This window comes from Alexandromys fortis, unplaced genomic scaffold, assembly GCF_014885135.2.
Source record: "Alexandromys fortis isolate MF-2015 unplaced genomic scaffold, M_Fortis_MF-2015_v1.1 scaffold_17, whole genome shotgun sequence".
In the NCBI taxonomy this organism is placed as follows: Eukaryota; Metazoa; Chordata; class Mammalia; order Rodentia; family Cricetidae; genus Alexandromys; species Alexandromys fortis.
Window position 1 is genome coordinate 1,165,087 of NW_026067896.1, and position 26,373 is coordinate 1,191,459.

At 43.5% G+C, this 26,373-nt stretch overlaps 2 protein-coding genes across 2 annotated transcripts in view; one reads left to right on the forward strand and one right to left on the reverse strand.

The window, feature by feature from the left end:
• Positions 1–1,895: 1,895 nt before the first annotated feature.
• Rida (reactive intermediate imine deaminase A homolog) lies at positions 1,896–16,040 on the reverse strand. The gene is made up of 6 exons (XM_050162495.1): positions 15,873–16,040; positions 8,713–8,818; positions 5,290–5,344; positions 4,888–4,956; positions 3,889–3,944; positions 1,896–2,412 (listed from the first exon to the last, which is right to left on the reverse strand). The coding sequence occupies exons 1-6, from the start codon at positions 15,935–15,937 to the stop codon at positions 2,356–2,358; spliced, it is 408 nt and encodes a 135-aa protein (XP_050018452.1). The 5' UTR covers positions 15,938–16,040; the 3' UTR covers positions 1,896–2,355.
• Positions 16,041–16,092: 52 nt separating this feature from the next.
• The window catches only part of Pop1 (POP1 homolog, ribonuclease P/MRP subunit), a 28,562-nt gene continuing 18,281 nt past the window's right edge, over positions 16,093–26,373 (forward strand). The window contains exons 1-7 of the mRNA XM_050161235.1: positions 16,093–16,206; positions 18,028–18,171; positions 20,282–20,449; positions 21,558–21,733; positions 23,177–23,425; positions 24,843–24,930; positions 25,358–25,545. Coding sequence (XP_050017192.1) covers positions 18,030–18,171; positions 20,282–20,449; positions 21,558–21,733; positions 23,177–23,425; positions 24,843–24,930; positions 25,358–25,545 — 1,011 coding nt within the window. The 5' untranslated portion in view covers positions 16,093–16,206; positions 18,028–18,029. The remainder of the gene's footprint in view (positions 16,207–18,027; positions 18,172–20,281; positions 20,450–21,557; positions 21,734–23,176; positions 23,426–24,842; positions 24,931–25,357; positions 25,546–26,373) is intronic.

The following is a 26,373-nucleotide window of genomic DNA, read 5'->3' on the forward strand; positions in this document are numbered from 1 at the left end:
TTCTCCACACTTAAAGGGTCAGAGAATGTCGGATGACTTGGTCCAATAACTGTAGCTGGGTGTACATTTGTGCTTTTAGAGACTCCAAGCACAGGGTGTTTCTAGAAAGACAATTGGGTTCCAGCTCTCACTAGAGATATCTTGGGCCCTGGGTGACCTTTCCAGCTGCCACCTCACTCCAGTGGCTCAGTCGGAGGATAACCAAGGAGTTACTTCAACTAGTAATTATTTTATGGATCAGTTTTAAGTTTCATGAATATCAGAGGTTGTTAATCAATTGAGGTGAAGGGGATCTAAAAATAAGTTTCTATGTAGGGACTCTCTAGACACACATGGAGTACTTAGGTTGTAAGTGAAAGGAAAGCTTTTACCAAAACTCAGTAACAAATGAATATATATTCATTGAAGAAACTTCAGAAAATATAAAATTCAGAGGATAAATGTTATTCGTGATCTAATCAACTAAAAATCATTGCCCTTAACATGTACGTACATGAAGGAATATTTTCCTTTCCTTTTGTTTTCAAAACTTGTTATAAGAAGTCAGAACACAACTCTGGCTGGAATATTGAGTCTACTGACTGAGCACAGCTCACTGGAACCTGTTCACTCAACTCCCTAGAGAGAACAGCGAGCGATCACTCAGTGGTACTGTAACAATAGCTATCTATCAGTTAGTGTTTTAGAGGAATCAGCTGGGCCTAAGTGGATCTGCTTGGTTGGCAGGGAGTGATGGCTGAACAGTGAACTGATTGGGGTATTTGAAACTATTATCCTTACCTTCTCCCCCGTGGCCCTGGGGACTGAACCTAAGGCCTTCCAAGACAAGCACTCATCTATTGAGCTACATCTCCGGGTTAGAATTCTCTTTAAAAATAACTATGAAGCCTGAAGGGTCGCTATCGCCGAGCAAACAGAAGTTAGGAGACGACTATAAGTCTTTCTGAGGTCTGGCTCATCTTTCTTTTTCTTCACAGGAGCCAACACAGGAGCGTTAATAAGAATACTTGTCTATGACAAATGTCCTTTACCATTGTGTGACCATGGCATTTCCTGATGACTAAGTAGGAAAAATTATGGCCAAAAATTTTTATAGGATTATTTGGCTCAACATTTCCAACTTTGATTAAGCAAATATGTTATTAGAACGAATGAAGTATTTGAAAGCCTCCTCTGGTGTGTTAGTTTGAACTGTTAATACACAGATAACAAATTCCTTTTGATCTGTTGTGCCCTTTAGAACAAGGCAGGCTCTATATACTCTGAGAGTATATATGAATTTGTTATATACGAACATGACAACAGGCTGGGCGTGGTGACACATGCACACCTTTAATTCCAGTACTGGGGAGGCAGAGGCAGGCAGATCTCTGAGTTGGAGGCCACTATGGTCTACAAAGTGAGTTTCAGGCCAGCCAAGACTACACAGCAAGAACCTGTTTCAAAAATAACAAAATAAATAAAATAATAATAGCAAAGAAATATGGGTGACTTGTTTTTAGGTATCTTGTAGTGTGTTTAACTCTTATTTATTTATTCATTTTTCTGAGACAGGGTGTGTAGCCCTGGCTGCCCTGGAACTTGCTTTGTAGACCTTGAACTCATAGAAATCTGCCTGCCTCTGCCTCTTGAGTGCTGGGATTAAAGGTATGTGCAACCATGCCTGGCATTAGGCAGTATTTTTTTTTCCAAATTATAAAAAACCCAGGTTTAATGGATACAAATGCTCTTGGATGGCTTCCCACCCCCCCCCCCCCCCCAGAGGAGACAGGAAAGGAAGACCAGAAAACCACCTAGGCAGTATTTTTATCATTTTTTTTATTTTATTTTTTTAGGCAGTATTTTTAAATGTATAATTAAAGTGTCAAAAAATAAGAGATCACCACCACACCGGGTAAAATTACACATCTATTTTATTTCCATTAGAAAAATATTATCTGTGTAAGATTTTGGTCACTTTATTCTCCTGTACTGTTCAAGTTCAACTATTTTGATTTAGTTCCCTATATCTAACACGAGGACTAAATATTTCACATGAAAAAATTAATAATTTAATTAATTAGCTGTGCTCTTACTATTTGTCATGAACAGCTCACCTTCCCCTTTCCTGCTACTCACGTGAGTAGCTGTGCTGAGCCTTCCCTCACTCAGCAATGTGAGTGCGTGTAAGTACAGTTAGAACATCAGCCAGTGTACCTAGTAATCTCCAATTCATTTCTCCGTGCGTGAGGTTGTTTCCTCGATGACCTCAGCTACTTTGGTCACATTTATACTTCCCAGCATCATTCGTAAAAATTAAGGCGTGAAAGACATTTTAAAAAGATCCAGAGTCAACGTCAGCCTGGCCACTTATAGTCAGGCTGAGCTGAACGGCCCCAGGACAGCAACTGCTTCAATTTCAACTCGACTTCCCTGGAAAGAAAACAAGAGTCACTGTCTCCATCATTTGATACAAATTAAGGCGCAATACCACCTTCTAAAAACAGATGCAACTAACGGCAACACAGCTTTTTTGTTTTGTTTTGTTTTTCTTTTTCGAGACCGGTTTCACTGCAGTTTTGGAACACTGTCTCCATCATTTGATACAAATTAAGGCTCAATAATACCTTCTCAAAACAGATGCAACTAATGGCAACACAGCTTTTTTTTTTTTTTTTTTTCTTCTTTTTCGAGCTAGGGTTTCTCTGCGGTTTTGGAGCCTGCCCTGGAACTAGCTCTTGTAGACCAGGCTGACCTCCAACTCACAGAGATCTTCCTGTCTCTGCCTCTGTCTCCAGAGTGCTGGGATTAAAGGCGTGCGCCACCACCGCTCATCTGGCAACACAGCATTTTTTACCTTTCGTCTCTTCACAGAAAGCAAAGAATAGAAAAAAAAAAAAACCCTGCCGCAGGTCAGGCTATCATGCTAGGTACATTCAGGTGCGTTAGATCATCGGATACCTGCAGCGGCCCTAGTCGTGAAATGAGGCACTGGCCTCAGAGAGGCTGGTCAAGTTGTCCCAAGTTGCAAAGATAAACAGCGGTTGACCAAACCCATGTCTTTTGCTTCCAAGCTCAACATCCAGTGACCCTTTCCAGAAACTAATTAACAGTAACTAATTAGAACAGCAAAGGATACTGCTAGGTGACACCAGGTCTTTACTGGCAAGTTACAGGAAGTGAGCGGGACCTGCCTTTGTGCTGTAGGTGTGCAGCCCGGGCAGGACACACAGGAAAAGAGGCCCTAGTGAGGGGACACCAAAACCATAATGGTGGCCCTGTGTGCCACCGGTTCAGAGAGCATCATTCCAGTGGAAAGTCTAGACTCTTTTTATTCAATGAGAGACCAGGTGAATTTTTTTTTTTTTTTAATGAGGATACATAATAGTACCAATACCCAAATTCTCTGGCCAATACTCTAAAATAAGTAGAAACTAGCAAGAGTGTTAAAACACCCTGCTGGTATGTAGAGCTTCCTCCAGCTAGAGCTAAGGTTGTCCTGAGGTCTCCACTGATTCTACACTGGGTTCCATTTGAAGAGGTCCTTACAGAAGGTAGAGGACAGGTAGGAAGTCAGACTGCAGGGTGACACACAGGAGGGGCCCAGCAACCCACCACTCCTCCAGCGGAAGGTTGTACTACAGAGCTAAACCCTCAGCACCAATCTTATTCCCTAAGTAATATCACAAAACTGTTGCTCTTAAGGTTTTTCTCCTAATTTAAATCTCTGGATTGGGTCATGCCTGTGTGTTGCTTTATAAGATTTCTTACTTTTTTTTTTCTAGGTACATAGCAGTACACTGCCTTTAGACTTTATGTTTCTGAGAAATGGGAACTATTTTTGGGTGCCCTTCCAGAACGAAGGGTTTCGTGTGCCCATGCGCACTGGCCATCTTGCGGCGTACTTACTCTGGGCAAAGCGGCCACCTGGTACGCAGCCCTGGCAGGGAAGTTGCTCTTGAAATCTGAATGCAGAACAACATCAGGTTAGTCTCAGCAGGAGCATCAGGAGTCCGGGAACTGCCTCACGGCCCAGCTGTTTCCCAGACACAAATGACACCTCAGAAAAGCTCAATTTAGACTGTCTGACAAGATATTCTGCCACATGACTTTATGACATTCAGTGCTTTCCTAAATATTTTGTAAAACAATGAGAGACATAATCAGGCATTTTTGTTTTGTAATGATGAGGATGGTTTGGACCTTAAAATGATACCCATGGGACAGTTATCCAAGTAGGGAATGGCTCCTTATCTTCAGTGAGGACTCTCCTACGAACTCTGGCCTTCTCTGGCCATTTCTTCTGCAGAGAATAATAAGGATGTTTTCCCCACACCACACCTTTTTGTCATCTCACCAGGAGACAGGGACCCGCTTCCCCCGCCATGGCAACAACAGCAGCTGTAGCATCTGCTCAGTGCCAGCATGTGTTCCAAGTGCTTTATAGGGCAATTCATTTAATCATCCCAACAGCCTCCTAAGGCAGAGGAAGACTGTCCCCTCTTTACATACAAAGAGACCAAAGTATGGGAATGTTAAGTAACTCCCTGCTGATTCTGAGAGAGCCAGAACAAAGATATTAGTGAGACCTTATCATAGCAATAGCAATAAGGCTATATGTCTAGAAAACATTTTGGAGAAGGTTAAAAAGCCAAAGAAACTAATAAAATTAGGCTTTAGGAAAATGAACTTGCAGGGCTTATGTACTAATATTCCTAGGAACTGCGATAGAAATACATTAGATCTTTTCCATGAGGCCTACTGTATGCTTCCAAGCAGAAGATGGACTGGCTCAGGACGAAATAGCATTTTAACATCTCTGCCACTTTTACTTGACAACAACACCCATTTACATTAGCAGATTTATTTTCCTTGAAAAGTAAGCAGGAAGACGAACAAATTACTCACACATCTTGTAGATCTCATTGACAGTGGCAAAGTCATTTATGTCAGCCAGCAAAACAGTTGTCTTTACCACTAGAAGACAGAGTTTTCATTCGTCAGACTCAAAACAAGACTTAGGAAGGCAGTGTGTGATTTGTGGCTATCCTGACGAAAGCAGGAAGTGAAGAAACGGAATGTGCTGTCTCCCACACCATTAAAACCGCAATCTTTAGCAACTAAGACGGGACCCAGGTTGTTGGGCATCATACGTCCTTCACAAAGACCAAGGAGATATCAAATGACCCAGTGGCGGAATGCTTGCTTGCCCAACATGCAAGAGGCCCTGAGTTGGATCCTGGGCACTGCAGATACACAAACAACAACAAAACCCACCAACTAACACTGAACAAAGACCCAGGTGCTCACCATTAGTGAAGTCACAGCCGGCAGCTTTCAGAATCTCACCCAAGTTTGTAAGAGCCTGTGAATCAAGCCAGAAAGGTCAGATGCCAATGTTATATAATCTCTCTCTCTCTCTCTCTCTCTCTCTCTCTCTCTCTGTCACACACACACAAGATACTAATATATACAATCATATAATTGATGTCTCCACACAGTCAGTGATGTGTTGGTTTCCTTGAATGGACTGAATCTATCTTTCTGGAATGTACGGAGAAGGCTGTATTATTCTATAGGAATACTGGAATGGATGCTACACTTGGGAGGTTAAGGCAGGAAGATGAGGAGTTCAAGGTCACCTATGGCTGCAGAGTGAGTTCAAATCCAGCCTAGACTATATGAGACTGTGTCTCAAAACCAAAACAACCCCTCCCCCCAGACTCAAAATAAACCTCAAATAATCAAACCCTTATTAATGAGTTATGTATATGTTTGACACTGGGGTAGTTTTTAAATGCTAGCCTCAACTTACTCTTTTCAATGTATTCTTCCTCCCCATTTAGGTGGTAACAATATAATATTTGTTTGTGTGTTTATTTTTTTTTTAGATTTATTTTTAATCATTTGTGTGCATGTGTGTCTCTGTGTTCTGTGTGGGTCCACACATGTGCATACAGGAGCTCATAGACCAGAGGTGTCAGATTCCCTGGGAGCTGGAATTACCAGCTACTATGACAACCTGTGTGGGTGCTACAGACCAAACTTGGGTCCTCTGCGAGAGAAACAGGCTGCTTTTCAACCCCGAACCGTCTCTCCAGTCCTTTAGTATACAGATAAAGCAAACAATTAAAAATTTATTTTTAAAACCCCACATACAGGGAAAAGGTCTCTCTCATCCCTTTTCTCTCACTCTCAGAACCAGCCATAATTTCAAGTTTTGTATATGGGGTTAGAGAGATGGCTCAATGGTTAAGATCACTGGTTGCTCTTTCAGAGGACACAGGTCCAATTCTCAGAACCCACACGACATTTTCCCACTATCTGTGACTCTAATTCCAGTGGTTCTGATGCCCTCTTTTGGCCTATGTAAGCCCTGGGCACACACATGGCACACAGAGAGACATGTAGACAAAACACCCATACACATAAAATAAAACCCAATCTTATAGGGACTGGCACTATGAGAGATGTGGCCTTGTTGGAGTGGGTGTGGTGTTGTTGGAGGAAATGTGTTCAAGCAATAAAAGCCTAATCTAGAAGTTGGTACTAGGAACTGGGTGTCTTAGTTAGGGTTTCTATTGCTGTGAAGAGACACCATGACCATGGCAACTCTTATAAAGGAAAACATTTAATTGGGGCTGGATTACAGTTTCAGAGATTTAGTCCATTATCATCACGGCGAGAAGCATGGTGGCATGCAGGTAGACATGGTGCTGGAGAAGGAGCTGAGAGGTCTACATATTGATCCGCAGGCAACAGGAAGTGGACTGTGCCCCACGCTGGGTGTAGCTTGAGCATATGAGACCTCAAAGCCCACCCCACACAGTGACACACTTCTTACAAGGCCACGCCTACTCTAGTAGGGTCACACCTAATAGTGTCACTCCCTATAGGTCAAGCATTCAAACATATGAGTCTATGGGGGGCCATACCCAATCAAACCACCACAGTTTGGTATTCCACTTTTGTTTGGAGTATTGTGGACTTTGGGACTTTGAATTATAAAAGAAGTTGAATGTTTTAACTGGGGCTTAATGGACCATATACTAGCAGGAATATGGAAGACAGAGGTGCTGAGGGGCCTGGCTCAAGAGGTTTCAGAAGAGAAAAATAATAGTATGTGACCTAGAGAACATTCTCATGATATTGTGCTGAAAATGTGGCTGTTTTCTGCCCTTGTCCCAAAAAGTCTGTCTAAGGTAAAATTGAAGAGTTATGGATTTACAACTTGGCAGAGATTTCGAGATGCCTAGTGTTGACTATGTTACTTTGGTGGCCATACTTGGAAAATGAGTCAAGTAAGGAAAGTTACAAAATGTACAATTTGAAGAGAAAAGGGGCACCAGGAAGTGAAATAGGAGAAAAGCAGATTAAAGAAAATCCTGATGTTAAATGGGAATAAAGGCAGTGGTGAGTTCAGGGCAAAATCCTATCCAGCTAAGCTTCCAGTTTGTAAAAAAGAATTAAACAAAAGTTTAGAGCTGGGTGGTGGTAGCACACGCCTTTAACCCCAGCACTCTAGAGAAAGAGGCAGGCAGATCTCTGAGTTTGGGGCCAGCCAAGCTTAGGCAATGAAGGAAACCATCAAAAACAGGAAGTTGGTGAAGATGGAATTGAACGAGAGGGCCTGCCCCGGCAAGCAACAGAACGTGGCAGTTTGGGCACGTAGTTCTGGCTCTGGAGTCAAGGACAGAAGAAAGGGGTTCTTTAGATACCTAGAGATTGTAGTCCGCATAGACAGGTAATCTTCAACCACTTCAAAAAACTGTAAAATATGGCATTTCAATAACATAGGGTTCTGTTGACATAAAACATGACTGCTCTTGGCAGCACCAATCTATTCCTGAGAAAATGTTGGGTACTGAAGAGACTTCACCTGGAGCTTGTTTTCTTCTTGGCAAAACTGGCCTTTGGGCAAGGAACTGCCTATGCCTCGACCAATGACACAATGCATGGTGTCTGGACTGGATGAGCAAAATACAAAAACAAAAAAAAAAACCCCAAGAAACCAAAAAACAAACCAAAAAAAAAAAAAAAAACCACTGCCAAACCTTGCCAAGAGAGGGTAACACAGTTTTGAAAAATTTCCTGCCTCTAACAATGGTCTGTCAGTTACTCTAGGCCTTAGCCAAAGTTGGTCGCTCCAATGTTACAAATGAGACTTTGAGTGATTGCCCAGGTAGCCAGTTGTCTCCATCATTTATTGCACATTTTGGAAGTTGCTTGATTGCACTTCCTGTTTACTCAAGTAATATTATTTCCCCTCTCAGGTCTTCAATGGGGTTGAAGATTAGATAGTTGTAGTTACTTTCCTCTCATGACTTAGCCAAGCCATTTCCAATACAAGACTTAGACTCCTTAGGATAGGATAATTATTAAAACATTTAACATATGTTCCTTAGTATTGTTTATGCTGGCTATAATTCTAATTTTTATACTCGATATCTGTTCTTATTGTATATAGCTTGTATTGGGTTTGAAACTCTCTTATTTAGACAAAAGGGGAGGTGCTGTGGGAACTCCTTCAGCCAATGGCCTTTGAGATGCTGGACTACTTTGGGCGTGGTCTTGGGTACTATAATAAATCTAAAATTAGTTTTTTTTTTTTTTTCAAAATCTTATATCAAGTAGTGAGTGGCTGAAAACACATTTATCGGCTGATGTCTACTAAACTAATCAGGGCCATGGACGATCAGGGGCAGAAAGGGTCTCTAATGTGAGGTGACTCACCTGCTTGGTTTCTTCCACTACCCCTCCTGGCACAAGCTGTCCACTGGAAGGATCCAAGCCCACCTGTCCAGAAATGTAAACAGTCCTGTCCACTAGCACTGCTTGGCTGAGATGAACAAAAGCCGATCACACATGTAAAAGAGATAACATAAAAGCCAATGCTAAAATAGCAATAAATAAGATATAAAATGGACAAGTTGTAAAATACAAAACTGACAAATTTGACTTTTTTTTTTTTTTTTGGTTTTTCGAGACAGGGTTTCTCTGTGGCTTTGGAGCCTGTCCTGGAACTAGCTCTTGTAGACCAGGCTGGTCTCAAACTCACAGAGATCTGCCTGCCTCTGACTTTTGGTAAATTAAAACTTTGTTTATTGACAGACATACTTAAGAATGTAAAAAAGTCAGAGGGTGGGAGAGAATATTTACAACATATATCTAACGAAGGACTTGCACCCAGAATATATGAAAAACTTGTAACTAAATAATATTAAGATATACAACCTAATAAAACACAGGCAATTGATTTTGGCAGATACTCCATAAGATACACAAACAACTAAGGAGTACAGGGAAGAAGCTACACACGTGCATGCACGCATGTACGTGCGCGCGCACATATACACACACACACACAATACACACACACACACACACACACACACACACACGCAAATCTAAGAAGCCACTGACATCACAGCAGGGCAGAGACGCCGCACCTGTGAGAATGAAATGCACTGGAGAAAGTAAAGAGCCCGAGCCTTCACACTGGAAAACGACAGGGCCATTTCTTAAACGTCCATCACATCCTCAACATGCTATCCAATGTTAGTCCATCCCTCGGGCAGCTTTGTAAATGAGAATGAAAACACATCCAAAAACTTTACATGACTATTTGGGAACAACATTCCAATAGACAAAACAAGCCACTGTCGGATTCAGCGGCTGACTATACATGGTTTGAATTCCAGCAAAGACAAACTGTTAGGAGCCCTTAAGAAAAGGTGTCCGGTGGAGGAAAGGTTAGTTATTGCTGCTGTATAGCTGTAGATGCATTCTGAGAGCAAGCCATTCCTCACAGGCTTACTGTGAACTTCTGTATGTATAGTTTTCATTTATTATTATTATTATTGGTTTTTCAAGACAGGGCTTCTCTGTGTAAAGTCCTAGCTGTCCTGGGACTAGCTCTTGTAGACCAGGCTGGCCTCAAACTCACAATGATCTGCTGCCTCTGTCTCCCACTGGGATTAAAGGTGTGCACCACCATTGCCCGGCATTTTTTTTTTATTAATTTTTAACAGCTACAGCATATTGCATTATAAAGATATATTTTAATCACCTTCTCTTCCATTGTAGTTTCATACACTGAGACAACCCCACCCTCCACCTCTCTGTTTCCACTAGATCACAGAGGTCTCCTCATTAAAATAATATTTTTTTTTTGAAAATTTTTTTTGAGAAAGGGTTTCTTTGAAGCCTTGGCTGTCCTTGAACTCACAGAGAACTGCCTGTCTCTGCCTACCAAGTGTTGGGATTAAAGGTGTATGCTATCACTGCCCCATTCAAAATAGTACTTTTGCTGGAGAGAGGGCTTCATCATGTAGTCCTGGTTGACCTGAAACCCGCTGTGTAGTCTAGGTTGGCTTGAATTTATGGTGATCCTCCTGCCTCTGCCTCCTCAGTGTTGGGATTAAAGGTGTGTCTCGCTATGCTCGGCTTTAAGGAGTGTTAAATGTCCCAGACTGTAAACTTCTGAGGGCAGAGACCACACTGCAGCTGTCTAGGGTGATTCTCTGCACACAACACGCATGCTGTGTTTGCTGCTGCTGCTGCTGCTGCTGCTGCTGCTGTGCCCTCTAAGCACGCAGCACCACCAGTCCTGGCTGTCAAAGCCACGTTCTGTGAAGGACTTTGAAGTGCTGGAGCTTGACCAAGAACGCAGAGAGAGAGCCTATGGTTCTTCTTGACTCTTGGCTTTCTTCCACCTCTATCTTCAGACAGATAACTACCGAGCTTGTTAATGTGTGAGTTTTCTCAGGTTGAACAGTACCATTAGTTAACTTTTAACTGACCCTTGTAGAACTAGGCCACCCGCACTAGGCCCTTCATAAAAATATCTTCAGTTTTCCCAACACCTAAAAGAGTTTAAACTCAAATGCATTATCAATAAACAAAAGCTTTGGGCCTAGAGAGATGGCTCAGAGGTTAAGAGCACTGACTACTCTTCCAGAGGTCCTGAGTTCAATTCCCAGAAACCACATGGTGGCTCACAACCATCTGCAATGAGATCTGGTGCCCTCTTCTGGTGTACAAGCATACACCCAGGCAAAACATTGTATACATAATAAATAAATTAATAAAAAAATAAACAAAAGCTTTATGATAGCAAAAAGAAATCTTTTTATTCAGAATAACAAAGCTGAGACTATTTGAGTTATATGAATCACCTCTCAAAGGTTTATTGATTTATTTTGATTTTTCGAGACAGGGTCCTGGAACTCAGTTTGAAGAACAGGCTGGCCTCAAATTCACATAGATTCGCCTGACTCTGCCTCCTGAGTGCTGGGATTAAAGGCGTGCACCACCACTGCCCAGCTTAAAGAGGTTTGTTACAAAAACAAAAAACAACAACAAAAAACAAAAAACAAAAAAACAAACCAATTGGCTACTTGATACTTTCGGGGCCTAAGAATCCTACTCTTCCAGCTGTTAGGTTCTAAAGCTGTCTTGTAATTTTTATTTTTCAAAGATTTTATTTAGGCGCTGGAGAGTTGGTTGAGTTGTTAAGAGTGCAGAGGACCCAGGTTCTATTCCAGGCATCCACAGGGTAGTTCACAAATGTCTCTAGCTCCAGTCCTAAGGCACTCTCTTCTGGCCCCTTCATGTATGCAGCATATGTACACACACACGCAAACAAAACCTCCATACACATGAAACAATAAACCTTATTTTTACTTATGTGTGTTGGTGTGAGTGTACGACACATTGTGTGTGGGTGCCCAGAGACCAGAAGAGGGCTTCAGATCCCCTGGAATTACCTGATGTGGGTACAGGGAAGTAAACTTGGGTGTTGTGCAGAGGCAGGAAATGCTCTTAACTACTGAGTCATCTCTCCTGCTCCCCATTTTTGAAATATATTTTATTTAGAGAGAGAGAGAGAGAGAGACAGAGAGAGAGAGAGAGAGAGAGAGTGTGTGTGTGTACCATGGTGGACACTGGAGGAGGAGTCAGTTTTCTCCCTGTACCGTGTAGCTCCCAGGATCAAAGCCATTGTATGCTTTTCCCTGCCGAACCTTCTCACCTGTGCAGATTACAGACACTTAAAAGCATTTTATTTTACTTCCTGGCCAGAAATACACTAGGCATGATGGTCCAAACCTAGAATTCCTGGGATCACCATGTGTGAGGCTTACCTACACCAAACCAACCCCAAAACCAAGGGTGGTAAAACTCTCAAAAACGTTCCAATTAAGCTCCCAGTCACAATCCCTGCCGCATTACGACAGTGCTAACAAGATGGAGCGGCACACACGGATGTTGCAATCCCTCCAGACTCTGTCCTCGGCATCCTCAAATGTGCTGAGCTGGCGAGCTAATCAGTGACACAACAGCCCGTCCACCCCAACGCTGCGGACTGAACAGATCAGCACATTAGAGTTCTCTCTAGAGGACCTAGAATTTCTACAGTGTACGCACCACAAACTTCATGCACAAAAGCCTTTAGTTCCAAATGGTCGTCTTGCATTTCTTTTACTCCCTTTGATCAGAATGCAGGGTGGGAAGTCCAAACACCATGACGTTTCACCACCCCACAACCCTCCAAACTGGCACACTCTTGTTGCGTCTCTTCCCTGCACACAGCTTAACAAAGCAGTGACCTCACCAGTTCCAACTCAAGTAGAAATATTATACTATGTTTTCTTGTCTCTCTCTTGTATGTCTATGTGGTGTGTATGTGTGTGTTGCACGCAGCTTGACGAAAAAGTGACCTGATCAGTTCCAAGTTAATCAGAAATATTTTGCTATGTTTTCTTGATTCCCTCTATCTATGTTTGGAACGTGTGTGTATGTGTGTGTGTGTGTGTATACATGTTCTTGAGTTTTGGTGCATACGTGCCTGTGGAGGCCTGATGTTGACATCAGGAGTCTTTTTAACCTCTCTTCACCTTATATATTATACTGAGGCAGGGTCTCTCAGTTGAACCTGGAACCTGTGATTTGACTAGTCTATCTAATCAGCTGGCTCTGGGGATTCTCTGTCCCTGCCTCCCACCTGCAGTGGTCACAGGAGGGTCACCACACAGGGCTTGTGTGGGTGCTGCATGGGGATCAGACTCTCTGGTCTCTATGTAGAGCAGTTCTAAACAGAAAGAGGGAAGCCTACACCCGGGCTACTAGGCTTCAGGACAAATTTGGACTGATCGCTTCCTTATTTAAGCTTAAGAACTTGGGGTTACTATCATGTTCATTTAGGAGATAAAGAAGCAACTAAGACAAAGTCTCTCTGCAAGGCTACACAAGTAAAAAGAAGTCAAGTAAGAATTTAAATCCAAAGTCCAACTCTGTTCTCCCTGACAGAATCCAACTCTTCATTTTGAGACAGGGTTTATCTATGTAGCCCTGGCTGTCCTGGAACTCTCTCTGTAGACCACAGAGGCTGGCCTCGAACTCACAGAGATCTGCTTGCCTCCGCCTCCAGAGTGCTGGGATTAAAGGCGTGCGCCACCACCACTCGGCTAAAGTCTAACTCTTAATTCCAACTTTTCAATGTTTTCCCAGAAGGTCAGCCATAAACAATGAAACATATTAAGAGAATTTTTGTTGTTGTTGTTGTCTTTAATTCTTCTAAGCTGGGGACAACAAATGAAATTGGTCAGAATCAGCCCCGGAATTCATTACACTGTTTTCAAATTGTATTACATCACTCAGGGGGTGACCTTGGCAAATTAGTCAACTTATTGTATGTCAGCTCTTAATTAATATTAATTGTGCACATGGAACATTGTTAGGGCTAAGAAAGCATTAGTAGAAGTAGCAATTGTGGTTCTGACCCTTCTTATTGTATTAAGGATTAAAAAGATGACTTTCAGAAAACAAGTTTAAGAAACTATCCCTTTTTAAAAAAAATAGCGTGGGGAGTCACACATGTTCAGCAGGCTTTTCTACTGAGCTATTTCCACCCTCAGCCAGGAACACATGGAAAATTGTTATTATTATTTATGTGCATGTGTGTATGTGCACCATCTGTGTGGATACCCATGAAGGCTAAAACAGGGTGTTGCATCCCCTGGAGCTGGAGTTACAGATGGTTGTGAACAGACCCAGACCCATGTGGGTGCTGGGAACCAAACTTGGGTCCCTGGAAGAGCTCTTAACTGCTGAGTCATCTCTCCAGCCTCAGCCAGAAACACTTTTAACAAAAAGAGCAGCCCAAAGCTTTGAGCCAATTGCAGTACGTAAATAGAATTTTGCAACTTAGGGGCTGACCTTAACACTTTTTATTTGAGTTTTTTTTTTAATAGTTACTTTCTGTTGCACTGTTTCCTATTTATCCTGATAAAGTTTCCTTTTAAAATTAATTTAAGTGAAAGTGAGTCATTTCAAAGAAAATGTGTATAAAGTTATAAAACACCCAGCACATAGTTTGGGAGAAAAATAAAGCATTTCAATTGCAAGACTATTTTCCCCCAAACTGTGCATCCTGTATTCTTCTATCTCTGTGCCTTCACTTAACTAGTTCCTCCGGTAGGAATGCAAATCCTCAACAATTCAACTTTAAAGAGTCGAACTTCACAACACTGCCATAAACGGGATGTCCAACCTTTAAAATTTAACCTAAAGACCTTTCACAAGGAGTTTTCTAAATCTTTTTATTTTTCTCTGCTCCAAATAAGAGAATTGGTTTTCCTCCCTTTCATTTGGTCTCTCACACCGTCAAGTTTCATTTCCAACCCTATATAATAATAATAATAATAATGATAATGATAATGATGATGATGAGATGATGACTGTTCTTCCACACCTGAATGTTATTTCTCTTGATAGTGTGGTATTCAGGGAGCTAGGGTTTGAGTTCAAACCAAACTGTCAGACCTTGTGACCTTGAGCTAGTCAGCTAGCTTGACCTTGAGACAACTTGAAGAAGAAAAGGCGCCTGTCAAGTAGCATCCACGGACGCTTTCTTGTTGTCATATAGGTGAAGGTCTTTCACACCGGATCACTTCTTACACACTTTCCTATCAGTTAAGTACTTGGCACCACTACACATCTTCCACTTTCCAAATGCTGCAGCTGCAGAAAGGAAACCTGCAGCTCTGATTCACAGTGAAGAGACACTACATCAGAAACTACTCTTTCAAAAGGAAAATTGGCTCTGGACATACTTTAGTGAAGATTTAGGAAGGAATTAACGAGGGGGAAGTTTGCGAGAACACGTAAGATACGATCCAGGAATCTTTTAAAGCCGAGGCATCTTGAGAAAATAAGGTTTCAAGCTGGTCCCCAGGTTTTAAGAAGTGTGCAGTTCCCCACCTCAGAGCTAAGAACACTGAAACAGACCAGCAGGTTCCAGGTTAGTCTGAGCTGCATCCATAGAGGACCACATGGTGTAGGATACTTTATGGGGACACATCTTTAACAGGTAAACCCTACAGCGATGGGAGGTAAATAAGAGGTCATGCGGAACGAAAGCTTATTTCAGGAAGGATACAAAGGTTTCGAGAGTAGCAAGCGGTGATGGCTGGACAACTTCTGCGCACAGTGCAAGCCGCGAATTGTACCCATGAAAGGAAGAGAATTCCGACTAGTTTGTTATTTCTCAACAAAGTCGTTACGAAAACCCAAACTAGAAGCCACAAAGGCAAAAGCCGAGGGACTGGAGGTGTGTGGGTGGGTGATACCACTTCTAACCAGAGAAAGCGAGTTTAGGCAAGTTTGGCTCCAGAGTCAGGCAGCTCCAGACGGGGCCAAAGTCCCTGGAGGGCGAGCTTCTGGGCACACTAAGCCTCCCCTATTCCCTGAGGGGGATCTGGGTGCAATGTCCCCCTTCTGGACTCATTTTCCTCGCGTGTTATAAGGGGTCGGTTCTGAGACCTCCAGCGGCCGCAGTTCCAAATGGGTGACCCGTGCACACCCGGTCCTTGTGCTACCATGGGAATCATTACCTGTAGGCACCGATGGCCGCCGGGGCTTTTGCGGTGCTGATCACTTTTTTGATTATGGACGACATGCTAATCCTCTCACGAAGATCCTCCAGAAGGAGACTCTACAGCAACTCTTCTCACTCCTCTGACCAGACAACTCTAGGCACCAGGGTATTTGCCTCAGGTACCACCCCCGGGTGGGTTCGCAGGGCATGATGGGAATTGTAGTTCGCGGGCGGCTCCGGGACACGTGGAGGAAGCCGCCGTGCTGGCGCAGGCGTCCTCAGCTCGCTTGCTCACTCAGTCGCTGCGGTGGGAGCTTTCTGACCCGCGGAACCCTCAGAGAGTCTGGCAGGTTGGTGTTAGGAGCTGGTGCCTAGCGGGGTTCGTCAGCTCGTGGGGGCAGCGTGTGGGACCGCACGCCGGCCTGCAGTGGCGGGGTCGGCTCGGGGCATCTTTCTCATACCGAGGTCCATGCTGCCCGGGCAGGCCCTCTTCCAGTCCGGAGCCTCTGGCTGCTGCGCTCCATGGAGCTTTATGCTCGTCCTTGCCCTGCCAGGCAGAACCCACGCTGGGAATGCGCTTGCACCCCATTCTGGTTCCCTAAAGAGGCGGGGTGGCTCACTGAAGGGGAACCAAGCAGAGGTGTGGTCTGCCTTTCGTCATCCCCTGCCTCCTTTCACTGCAAGATCGCCTCAGGGCGACTGGGGTCCGGTGTCAGGGGCGTCAACTTCCTCTAGCTCAGGACTTCAGCGTTTTCCCACTCCCGACCCCGGTATATGAACTAGATGTACAAATCAGTTACCGATAATATATCATAAAGAAGTTTATTTTAAAGCAATTCTTTAGTGCATTTGGTGTAAATTTACCATTTATTAAAGATTTATTGAATTTATTTATTAAAGATAAAAGCCAATTTTGCACTTTCTGAAGTAGATGTGCCTGTTTATTCTTCCTTCCTTCCTTCCTTCCTTCCTTCCTTCCTTCCTTCCTTCCTTCTTCCTCTTTTTGTGGTGCCTGTCACTTAGGAAGCAAAGGCAAGCAGATCTCCGTAGGTATGAGGCTAGTAGCCAAGGTTACACAGAGAGACCCTGTTTCTCTACCCCTCAATAACTTTTTTTTTTTTTTTCCAGGGGGAGCGGGTTTCAAGACAGGGTTTCTCTGTGTAACAGCCCTAGCTGTCCTGGAACTCTCTCTGTAGACCAAACTGGCCTCGAACTCACAGAGATCCGCCTGCCTCTGCCTCCTGAGTGCTGGGATTAAAGGCGTGCGCCACCACCGCCCGGCAAACAAAACCGTTTTTAAGGATACTGGTTACCCAGATTGGAAAAGCAGCTTCAGTGTAGCTGTTAACACACGGAAACCCAATCCCACACCACTCTGCCTTCAGCATTCTTATCCAGTACTTACAGAGACCGTGAGAGTGGGTGCTGGTCTCTTGTTTTACAGAGAGAAGCTAGGCTTAGGGAGACAGTAAGTGGCCACGCAGGGGCTGGAACACAAACGCTGCCTCTAAATTCCGTAAAGGGTTCCGGGTGTCCTTTATCCCACAGTGGAGTGTGCATGCCGTCGTTGGCATGCCATCACTGCAGTGCTGGTCATTATGCCTCTGCTTTACTCTGTCCGTGGGAGAGTAGAGAAGAATCCAGGGCCTCTGCTTCATGTGCGTTTCTGTTGAGATGAGTTTTGGGTATGGACACCATTCGTGGCTTTCTCGGAACACCTGCTATAGATGGTAATCTTTTGGTGTCATCAGATTTTGAGCTATATAAATGTTTATTAAATATATTGTTTTTACCTTTGGTATTTATTAGTGTGGGGGCCTAGGGGTATGTCACAGTGAGCTTGTAGTTGTCAGAGGACAACTTTAAGGAGTAGACTCTCTCTTTGCATTGTGTAGGTCCCAGGGATTGAATGGAGGCCATCAGGTTCATCAGCAAGTCCCTTTACCTGCTGAGCCATCTTGTTGGCCAGCTTTAAAATTAAATCCTTTTGTTGTGTTTTGAAATAGGGTCTCAGGTAGGCAGGCTGGTCTCGTGCTGTGTGGCTAAGGATAACTCTTGAGCCTCCTGCCTCTGCCTCCCCAATGCTGATGTGAACAACAGTGTCTGGCAATTCATTGTTTTCAAAATAAGAGTTTTCTCTCCGTCTGTTAAGTGTATTGCTTCCTTTCCAGAAATGTCGAACGCAAAAGAAAGAAAACATGCTAAGAAAATGAGGAACCAGCCCACTAATGTGACTTTAGCCTCTGGCTTTAGGGCTGAAAGAGGTGGAAAGCACCATTTTGGAGCAGGGAGACCTTTTCAATCTCAAAAACAAGGTAAGATGAACACAGTGTCCTTTCTACTTTATTTTGAGTTAAATTGCTTTTTGCCAGTTTTGTTTGCTAGCCTTCATCTCAGAGGTAAACAATTTAGATTGATTTAAGGAGAGATACAGAAAAACTCTGTTAGTAGATCTTGCAAGTCTGTCTTCTCGTTAAAGTTCACCTGTAACCCCATGCTAAGGCAGAGCCATGCCGTCATCCCTGGGTGGGTAGAGGCCAGAGGAACTTTGGTTGGCCCAAGTGTTGGTTCCCAGCTGCTCTCCTCTCACGGCCAGAGGATGGAAAAGGACGGAGCAGTGCAAGGACCTCCAGCTCTGCCTGGGGTTTGACTCTCAGCTTTGGGGTCACCCCATGTGAGTCACTTAACAGTTGAATTTCATTCTGTTTTTTTTTTTTTTTGCAAAATGAAAGCAATAGAATCCACCAGTATGAATTGTTTCTAGACTTTAAAATTACAGCCTGGTAAGATGCTCAGTGGGTCAGGTGCTCAGTGGGTCAGTACTCCTCAGTGGGTCCAGTACTCAGTGGGTCAGGTGCTCAGTGGGTCAGTACTCAGTGGGAGATGCCCAGGCCACCCACTCCTGACCACCTGGGTACCATTCCCTGAACCCATGGTGGAAGGAGAGAACTGAGTTTTGAAAGTTGTCCTCTGACCTTAATTCATGTGCCATGTTTGAGTCCATGTGATAATGACACATAAAATTACAATGTGTTTGAGATTAAGTTCTCTGTTCCACTCAGAACACTATATATATATAATATATATATATATATATTATATATATATAGTGTGTGTGTGTGTGTGTGTGTGTGAGAGAGAGAGAGAGAGGGAGGGAGGGAGAGAGAGAGAGAGAGAGAGAGAGAGAGAGAGACATGAAGGGAAGCAAAGAGAAAGGGGAGGAAGAAGGGAGGACAGATAATTTTGTTGGAGTGGAGGTTTGCTGTTCACTGAGGGTTCACTTGACTTTTTAAGATAGACATATTGCCATAGTATGATTATGCATATTTTAGAGCTGATATGTTTGATTTAAGTTATACCCCTGTATTTCCTAAGAGAAAGTAACCAATGTGATAACTGGAGACCCTTGTGAAATGGTAGGGTGGAGGTGTCCACTGGACAGCTGTAGAGAAGGCCAGTTTGGAGAGGTTGTTTAAGGAGCAGGGTGCTTTAGACCTGATTGGTTGAACGTGAGATTTAAATTCTCTCTCTCTTTTAAAGATTTATTTATTATATATAGTGTTCTGCCTGCATGAATCTTTACACATCAGAAAAGGGCACTAGATCTCATTACAGATGGCCGTGAGCCACCATGTGGTTGCTGGGAATTGAGCTCAGGACCTCTGGAAGAGCAGTCAGTGCTCTTAACCTTGGAGCCATCTCTCCAGCCTCTAGATTTAAATTCTTAAGCTCTAGATTTGATTTAAAAATGGATCTTCTGCAACTTTGCTATGTGGTATAGCCTTCGCCAATATTATCTCATTTATAGCTCACAGTGACATACCTTGTAATGTGTTTTAAGGCTATAGAGGCCTAATTCACATCCCAATGGGATAGCCAGGAACCCTGGGCAGTTCTCCCTGACCTCTCCTGTCTGCAGATGTTTATACCATAGCAATTACAGGGCTTTGATTAATAATTCATGTTATGTTGGAAATCTCAAAGGAGAAAGTTTCCTTGTTTCTGTTGACCTGGCACATCAGTGTGATTACTGTTACACGTGTCAGTATGTCACACTGACACGATCATCGGCTGTATCTGTCCTTGTGTCTCACTGACATGAGTACCTGTTGTGCTGCCTAACTCAGTTTGTGACTTTGGGCTTGTTCTTGTGAAAGTCACCTTGCTACCCGAGATTCTTCTTAGAAGAAAAGATAGTGGGGGCTGAGAGTGTACAAGTGCTTGGTGGGTTAGCCTGGAGACCTGAGTTCAGTCCTTGGAACCTGTGCTCATGCATGAACGCATGCACACACCCACACCAACACACACGAGTATGGACAAATAATAAAAATTGTATGATGGTTGTAGGGTTAACAGGTTAATTCTCTATGGTTATCCTACCTCTCGTAACATACTTCTTTTGTTTTATTTTTAAAAACTTCCTAGAACTTCATTCTGGAACCTCACAGCAGTGGCAGAACAAGATGAGTCCCCACTTGCTCCCTGAGTCTGATGGGAATGAGCAATCTTCCTCCAAAATCATGTTTAAGAAAAAGGGAGGCTGGAAAGCGGGTCCTGAGGGCACGTCCCAGGAGATCCCCAAATACATAACCGGTAGGTGTGGGTAAGGAGGTTGAGCTCTTTGTTTCTAGAGCCAGCACGCTGCTGTCTGCTGCCCTGCCTGGCTCCCCCTCTCTGTTCTTACTACCACTGCTGACCTCTAGCCTGAGCGCCCACCATTGCATCCTTAGGCTGGTGTTCTCTCTTCAGATTCTCTCTGAGTCCTCTCATCAGTCTGTTTGTAAGCTCTTCCCCTAACTTCCTTCTCCCTCTCCCTCTGAAAGTACCGCAGAGGCTGTAGAAGCCGAGATTGAAAGCCTGGCCTCCAGGTTCACCTCACCTCCGTCCCCACCGTCACCTACACTCTGTGTTCCTTGAATATGACTTAGGTGTGCTTTCTGATATCTCTGTTTCTAGATGAATTTGTTTGTTTCACTAGCACCAGTTTACAGAAAGAGATACGTTCAGAAAGAGAAGCTTGACACTGATTCTGTTTTCAGCAAAAAAAACCAATAATAATTATTACAGGTTTTGAAAAAGCAGAAAGTGATGACCCCCTTGAAATCAAGCTCTTAATAGAGATTTCCCCTTTGTTTTTTCATTTGTGAGCATTGCGATTAAAAAATGGTTGTGATTAGGGGTTGGGACACTTGTGTGTGAAAAGCTGGGCATGGTTGACCCCAGGAGCTGCCTGGCCAGTCCAGTCCAACCAGACCAGTGAGATTCAGGTTCAGCTGGAGACCAGAGAGTGACAGGAACACACAGATGTCTTCCTCTGGCCCCTGCACATATGAATCTGGGTGCATGTAGCCGTGTGCACACAGCACAGGGCACAGTTACAGAGATAGGAAGCACAGGTTGTGATTCTGTGCCATGACTGTACAGTGCTTACAGGCTCTGTTCTTCACAACTCCAAAGTTGGCTAACCTTATTTACGGACTACAATATTTAGGAAGATAGAAATTTTTCCTAGCTTGAAAATGGAATTCTTTTAGAAAACTTGGTAAAGTGTCAGCCTTGAAGAATCTTCTCCAGGGACTAGAACACAGAAATGACCAGTATTGGTGCTTACTCGTGGGAGTCGTGGTGTCTGGCTTGTAAGCGCTCGATTCAGATCTGATCCTGCTGAAACCTGGCAGTGACCTTGGCGTTTCCCTTACAGCCTCTACTTTTGCCCAAGCACGCGCTGCTGAAATCAGTGCTATGTTAAAAGCTGTGGCCCAGAAGTCATCGAATTCGCTGGTTTTTCAGACTCTTCCAAGGCACATGAGGCGAAGAGCCATGAGCCACAATGTCAAACGCCTTCCTCGACGGTTGCAGGAGTTGGCCAAAAAAGAGGTAGGCATCCACTTAGTGTTAACGTTTAGGTTGGTAGTTCCCAGAAGGGTTCACAAGTGTTGGCCCGGAAGAATTTTAAGGAAATCAACACACCTACTGTGCCATTCTTTTTGTTTCTTTGCTTGAATATTTTTGTTTTGATCATTATCTAGCCCTGTCCACCTTCTCTGGCTACTTTAGCAGGTAGTTAGATATTATAGCTGCTCTTAGTAGTCCTTTAATCCCAAGGCTCAGGAGGCAGAGGCAAGGGGAGCTCTCTGAGTGTGAGACCAGCCTGGTCTATGTAGTGATTTTTCAGGCCAGCCAGGGATACATAGTGAGACCCATTCCCACTCTAAAACAAGAGTTTAAATTATAGCATTTGGAACCCCTCTGTCCTCCCTCCTTCCTTCTCTCCCTTCTTTTTTTTTTTTTTTTTTTTTTTGAGGCAGGGTCTCACATAGCACAGGCTGGTCTTAAATGTGATCCGTAGCTAAAAAACCGATCCTCTTACCTTTACCTCCCTAGTGCTGGGATTGCAGTTTGAACTTGGTTTTAGTCTTTTTATACAGATCTAATTATGTTTGGGCTTTACTCTAAAGTTGGCTAAGCTACCCTTCTTTACTTTATGCATCAAGATGTGTTTATCAAATGCCTACAGTGTGTTGGTACTGTGCTGGGAGCGGGTTAGACTCCAGCAAGTTGAAATTCTTACCTTTCAAGGGGTAAACTATAAAGAGTTTATTTTCAAAGAAGTTTAGCTTAACAATAAAAGAGATTTAAGTGTGAAAACTAACCAGGAATTTTGCACTTATCAATCAAATGTGAGGTTTGTTTCTTAGCAAAATGTAGCGTGTTTAAATGAGTGAATTGGTGTTTCCATTTCTGTATTTCTTATGTAAAAGTTAAAGAAGCTAGTGTTTGATTAATCTTGCTGTCTGCTAATAGCCACATGAAGCTTGTGCTAGTATGTTGAACATTTTTTTACATTTGTTTCCTTTGTCCTACGTGTATGAAAGTTTTCCTGTGTGCATGTATGTGTATTATGTATTTGTCTGATGCCCAGACAATCAGAGAAGGGCACCAGAAATTACAGGTGGTTGTGAGCAACCATGTGGGTGCTGGGAATTGAACCTGGGTCTTTTGCAAGAACAACGTGCTGTAAACCACTGAGCCATCTCTCCAGCCTTGTGTGTTGAAATTTTATAAGTATTGTATCTTCATAAAAGATGAGGATTGCCTATTAGCAAGTGTTAGAACTTTGCTTCCTTTTTCCTGCCTCTGAAATCTTCACTTTCCATTGTCTCCCTCTCTGACCAGTGTGAGGAAGACTCCAAACCAACCAGTTAAGCAAAGTGGCCTGCCAGGTCTCCACCCCATGTGTCATAGACGTTTGAACTCTAACGTTCAGCTGTGGCCTGAGGTGCTCACCAACAGGGTCAGCCTTTCTTCTTTAAACTGTAGGCAGAGAAAGCTGCTCATCAGAAAAAGGAGCTTTCAAAAAATAAATGCCACAAAGCCCGAAGATGTCACATAAACCGGACGCTGGAATTTAACCGTAGACAGAAGAAGAACATATGGTTGGAGACTCACATCTGGCATGCCAAACGCTTTCACATGGTGAAGAGGTGGGGCTACTGCCTCGGGGAGAGGCCCACGTCCAAGAGCCACCGGGCCAGCTACCGCGCCATGACGAACCTCTGCCTCCTTCAGGTGTGCTTTGCTGCAGGACCGGGAGCCTTCCCAGAACTTGCTTTTGGTTGTTCCAAAGAATATCATTGTGATAAGTCTTTTCTGTGCGGACTGGGACACGGCTGTGCTGGAGATGAAGCAGCCTTAGTGGGAGAGGTGGACATCTAAGGGACGTGTGCCTTTCTTTGTTTTTGAGACAGGGTCTCATATAGTCAATACTGGACTAGGGCCGTCTATATCCAGCCGGTTTTCAGTGCTTTCTGTGTGTTCCATCATTCAGTCCTTACAACCACAGCATGAGGTAGGAAGTTTCTGTTCATAGACGAGGTCTGGGTAACTCACCATACAGCTTCTGAGCTGGGAGTCTGGTTGTACAAATTTGGGCGAGGTCCATATGGTCACGGATAACTGAGAGGGCGCCGTTGTTGGCAGGAAGGTTTCTAGGCCAGTGATGGTAGAGATTGCTCGGGATCTGTCTAAAGCACAGCTCTAATTCTGTCTTTTGGTTCTGATTGCTGAGTAAACTGGGCTTGTTTCAAGCTTCCGTGGTTAGGGTTGGTCTGGGTGTCAGTGGTCCTGGCATGAATGCTGCTTCTGTTGAACCATGTAGTGTTGCACAAATAGCCATCTCGGTGCCTTGGTGCCCTCTCCTGCAATGCAAGGGACGGTAGGACCGGTTGTGAGGTTGTAGGGAAGGCTGTAGCTGTTGCCACAGTTCTTCAGGGTTCTTCATCCTATCTACAGTAGCAAGATTGTTCTCTTGATTTCCTTGTGTGTTAGTCAGACGGGCATAGCCAGGACAGCATAGGAGGGAGACAGGACAAGTTCACTGCTTATGTCAGAGTTCTGCCGTGTGCTGTTCAAGTCAGGGACTGCCTGACTAAAGCTCACTTTGTGAAATTCTCTGTCTTGCTCCTTTCCTATGGCTTCTTACCTTGCATCGATCTGAGGAAAGAACAATACTTTATTTAGAAGCAGCAGTTTTTACAGCCCATTTTGGACTAGCCAATGTGAGTGGGATAAAATAAAATATGCTTGCTAAAATGTAGGACTCTGTATGTTATGAATTAAATGAAGATTCATTTTGACCTTTGACTCAGATTGGCTTCAGAATATCTGCTAATGTATAGTAGTAGGCAGGCTGTAGATTTTGAGTTGTGGAAGCGGTTTTGGGTGGTTTGATCTGTGTCTTAGAACAGGTTTTCTTTTTTGCCAATGGTGTTAGATCAGATCCCCTTAGAAGCTGGAGTTATGCAGTTGTAAAGCCACCCAAAGCGGGTACTGAACTTGAACTTGAGTCCCCTGCAAGAGCAGTACATGCTTTTAACCTCCTGTGCCTCTCAGCAGGTTTTCTGATATAGCATTGACTTCTTAGCATTTTTTTTAAAGCCTTGTAAACAGATCATAGCATATTTAATTATGTTTTTTCTTTGTTCAGGACTTATCGTATTACTGCTGTTTGGAGTTGAAGGGCAAAGAGGAGGAAATACTGAGGGCACTTTCTCAGATGTGTAGCACAGACACAGGTAATCGCTTCCAAAGCTGGGCACTGTTTTAATCTTCGTGTGTTTATAAATTTGTTGAATGGATGTCTACTGTAACATTTCATAGCTTTAATATGACAATGTGTGAGATATTCTTACTCCCAGTGTGTGTGTTAACGTAAGAAAGGTTGAGTTGATATTTAAATCTCTAATAGCATTTTTTGTGTAAAGTGAGCCATTATTCTGTGGAGTGAACTTAGGTGGAAACAACTTGAAACTCATGAAGTCATTCATTCAACAAATCTTTTTGGATAGCTCTCTGTGTGCCTGGTTCTCTTTTAAGCTGTGACTTAAATAAAGGAACTAAAGCTTCTTGTGGAGACCAACAGTGGTTAATAGTATGGCTCTCAGGAAACAAGGCTTCTTGTGAGCCCTTGAAGTCAGGGTGTTTTGCTTGTGTTTGTTGCAGGACTGACCTTCGCTGCAGTTCACTGCTTGTCTGGAAAGCGACAAGGGAGTCTCGTGCTTTACCGGGCAAATACGTATCCCCGAGAAACGCTGGGGCCTGTCACGTTTCTCTGGAAGCCTAGGAAGACCACGGGGGATACGTCTGAGGATAGGCAGCTGTGGATCTGGCTTCACCCGACCCTTAAGCTGGTATATCTTTCTGTCGCATTCTGTGTATTTATTATACAATGTGTGGGTGTAGACGTGGAGGCCAGAGGACGGCGTGTGTGAATCCGCTCTTCCACCGTGTGGGGACCGGGGATCAAAGTCGTGTCTTCAGAATGGTGGCAGTCCCGTTTACCTGCGGAGCCGTCTCTCCTGCCCACTGTTCCATTCTTAACTACCACCGGAAGACGATCTTTTAGAAATTTCAGTGGTATAAAAGTTTGACTGTCAGTTTGGTATGATATTTTTATTAATGAGTCAATTAAATTTTGTTTCCTTCCTTCTGTCCTTTCTTCCTTTTTTTTTTTTGAGACTCACCCTGTGTAGCACTGACTGTCCTGCATCTGCCATGTAGACCAAACTGGCCTCAGACTTGCAGTAATCTGTCTGTGTCTGTCTCCCAAGTGCTGGGGTTAAAGTCATGTGCTACCATACCTGGCTGATACTTCTTTATTTAAAAAAATTCTTTTTATCTAAAACTGTTGAACAAAGAATGGCTATGTTTACCTTGAATATGGTGTATGTATATATATATATATACATATACATGTATGTATGTATATAAAATGTAATGATTGCCACAATGAATATACCCTTCTCCACCAATTCAATTTGTAACACTGCATTTAACTTAAACACACACACACACACACGTTTTTAATTTTAATTTTAAATTTTTATTTATTTATTTTTCTCAAGACAGGGCTTTTCTGTAGCTTTGGAGCCTGTCCCGGAACTTGCCCTGTAGCCCAGGATGGTGTCAAATTCACAGAGATCCGCCTGCTTCTGCCTCTTGAGTGCTGGGATTAAAAG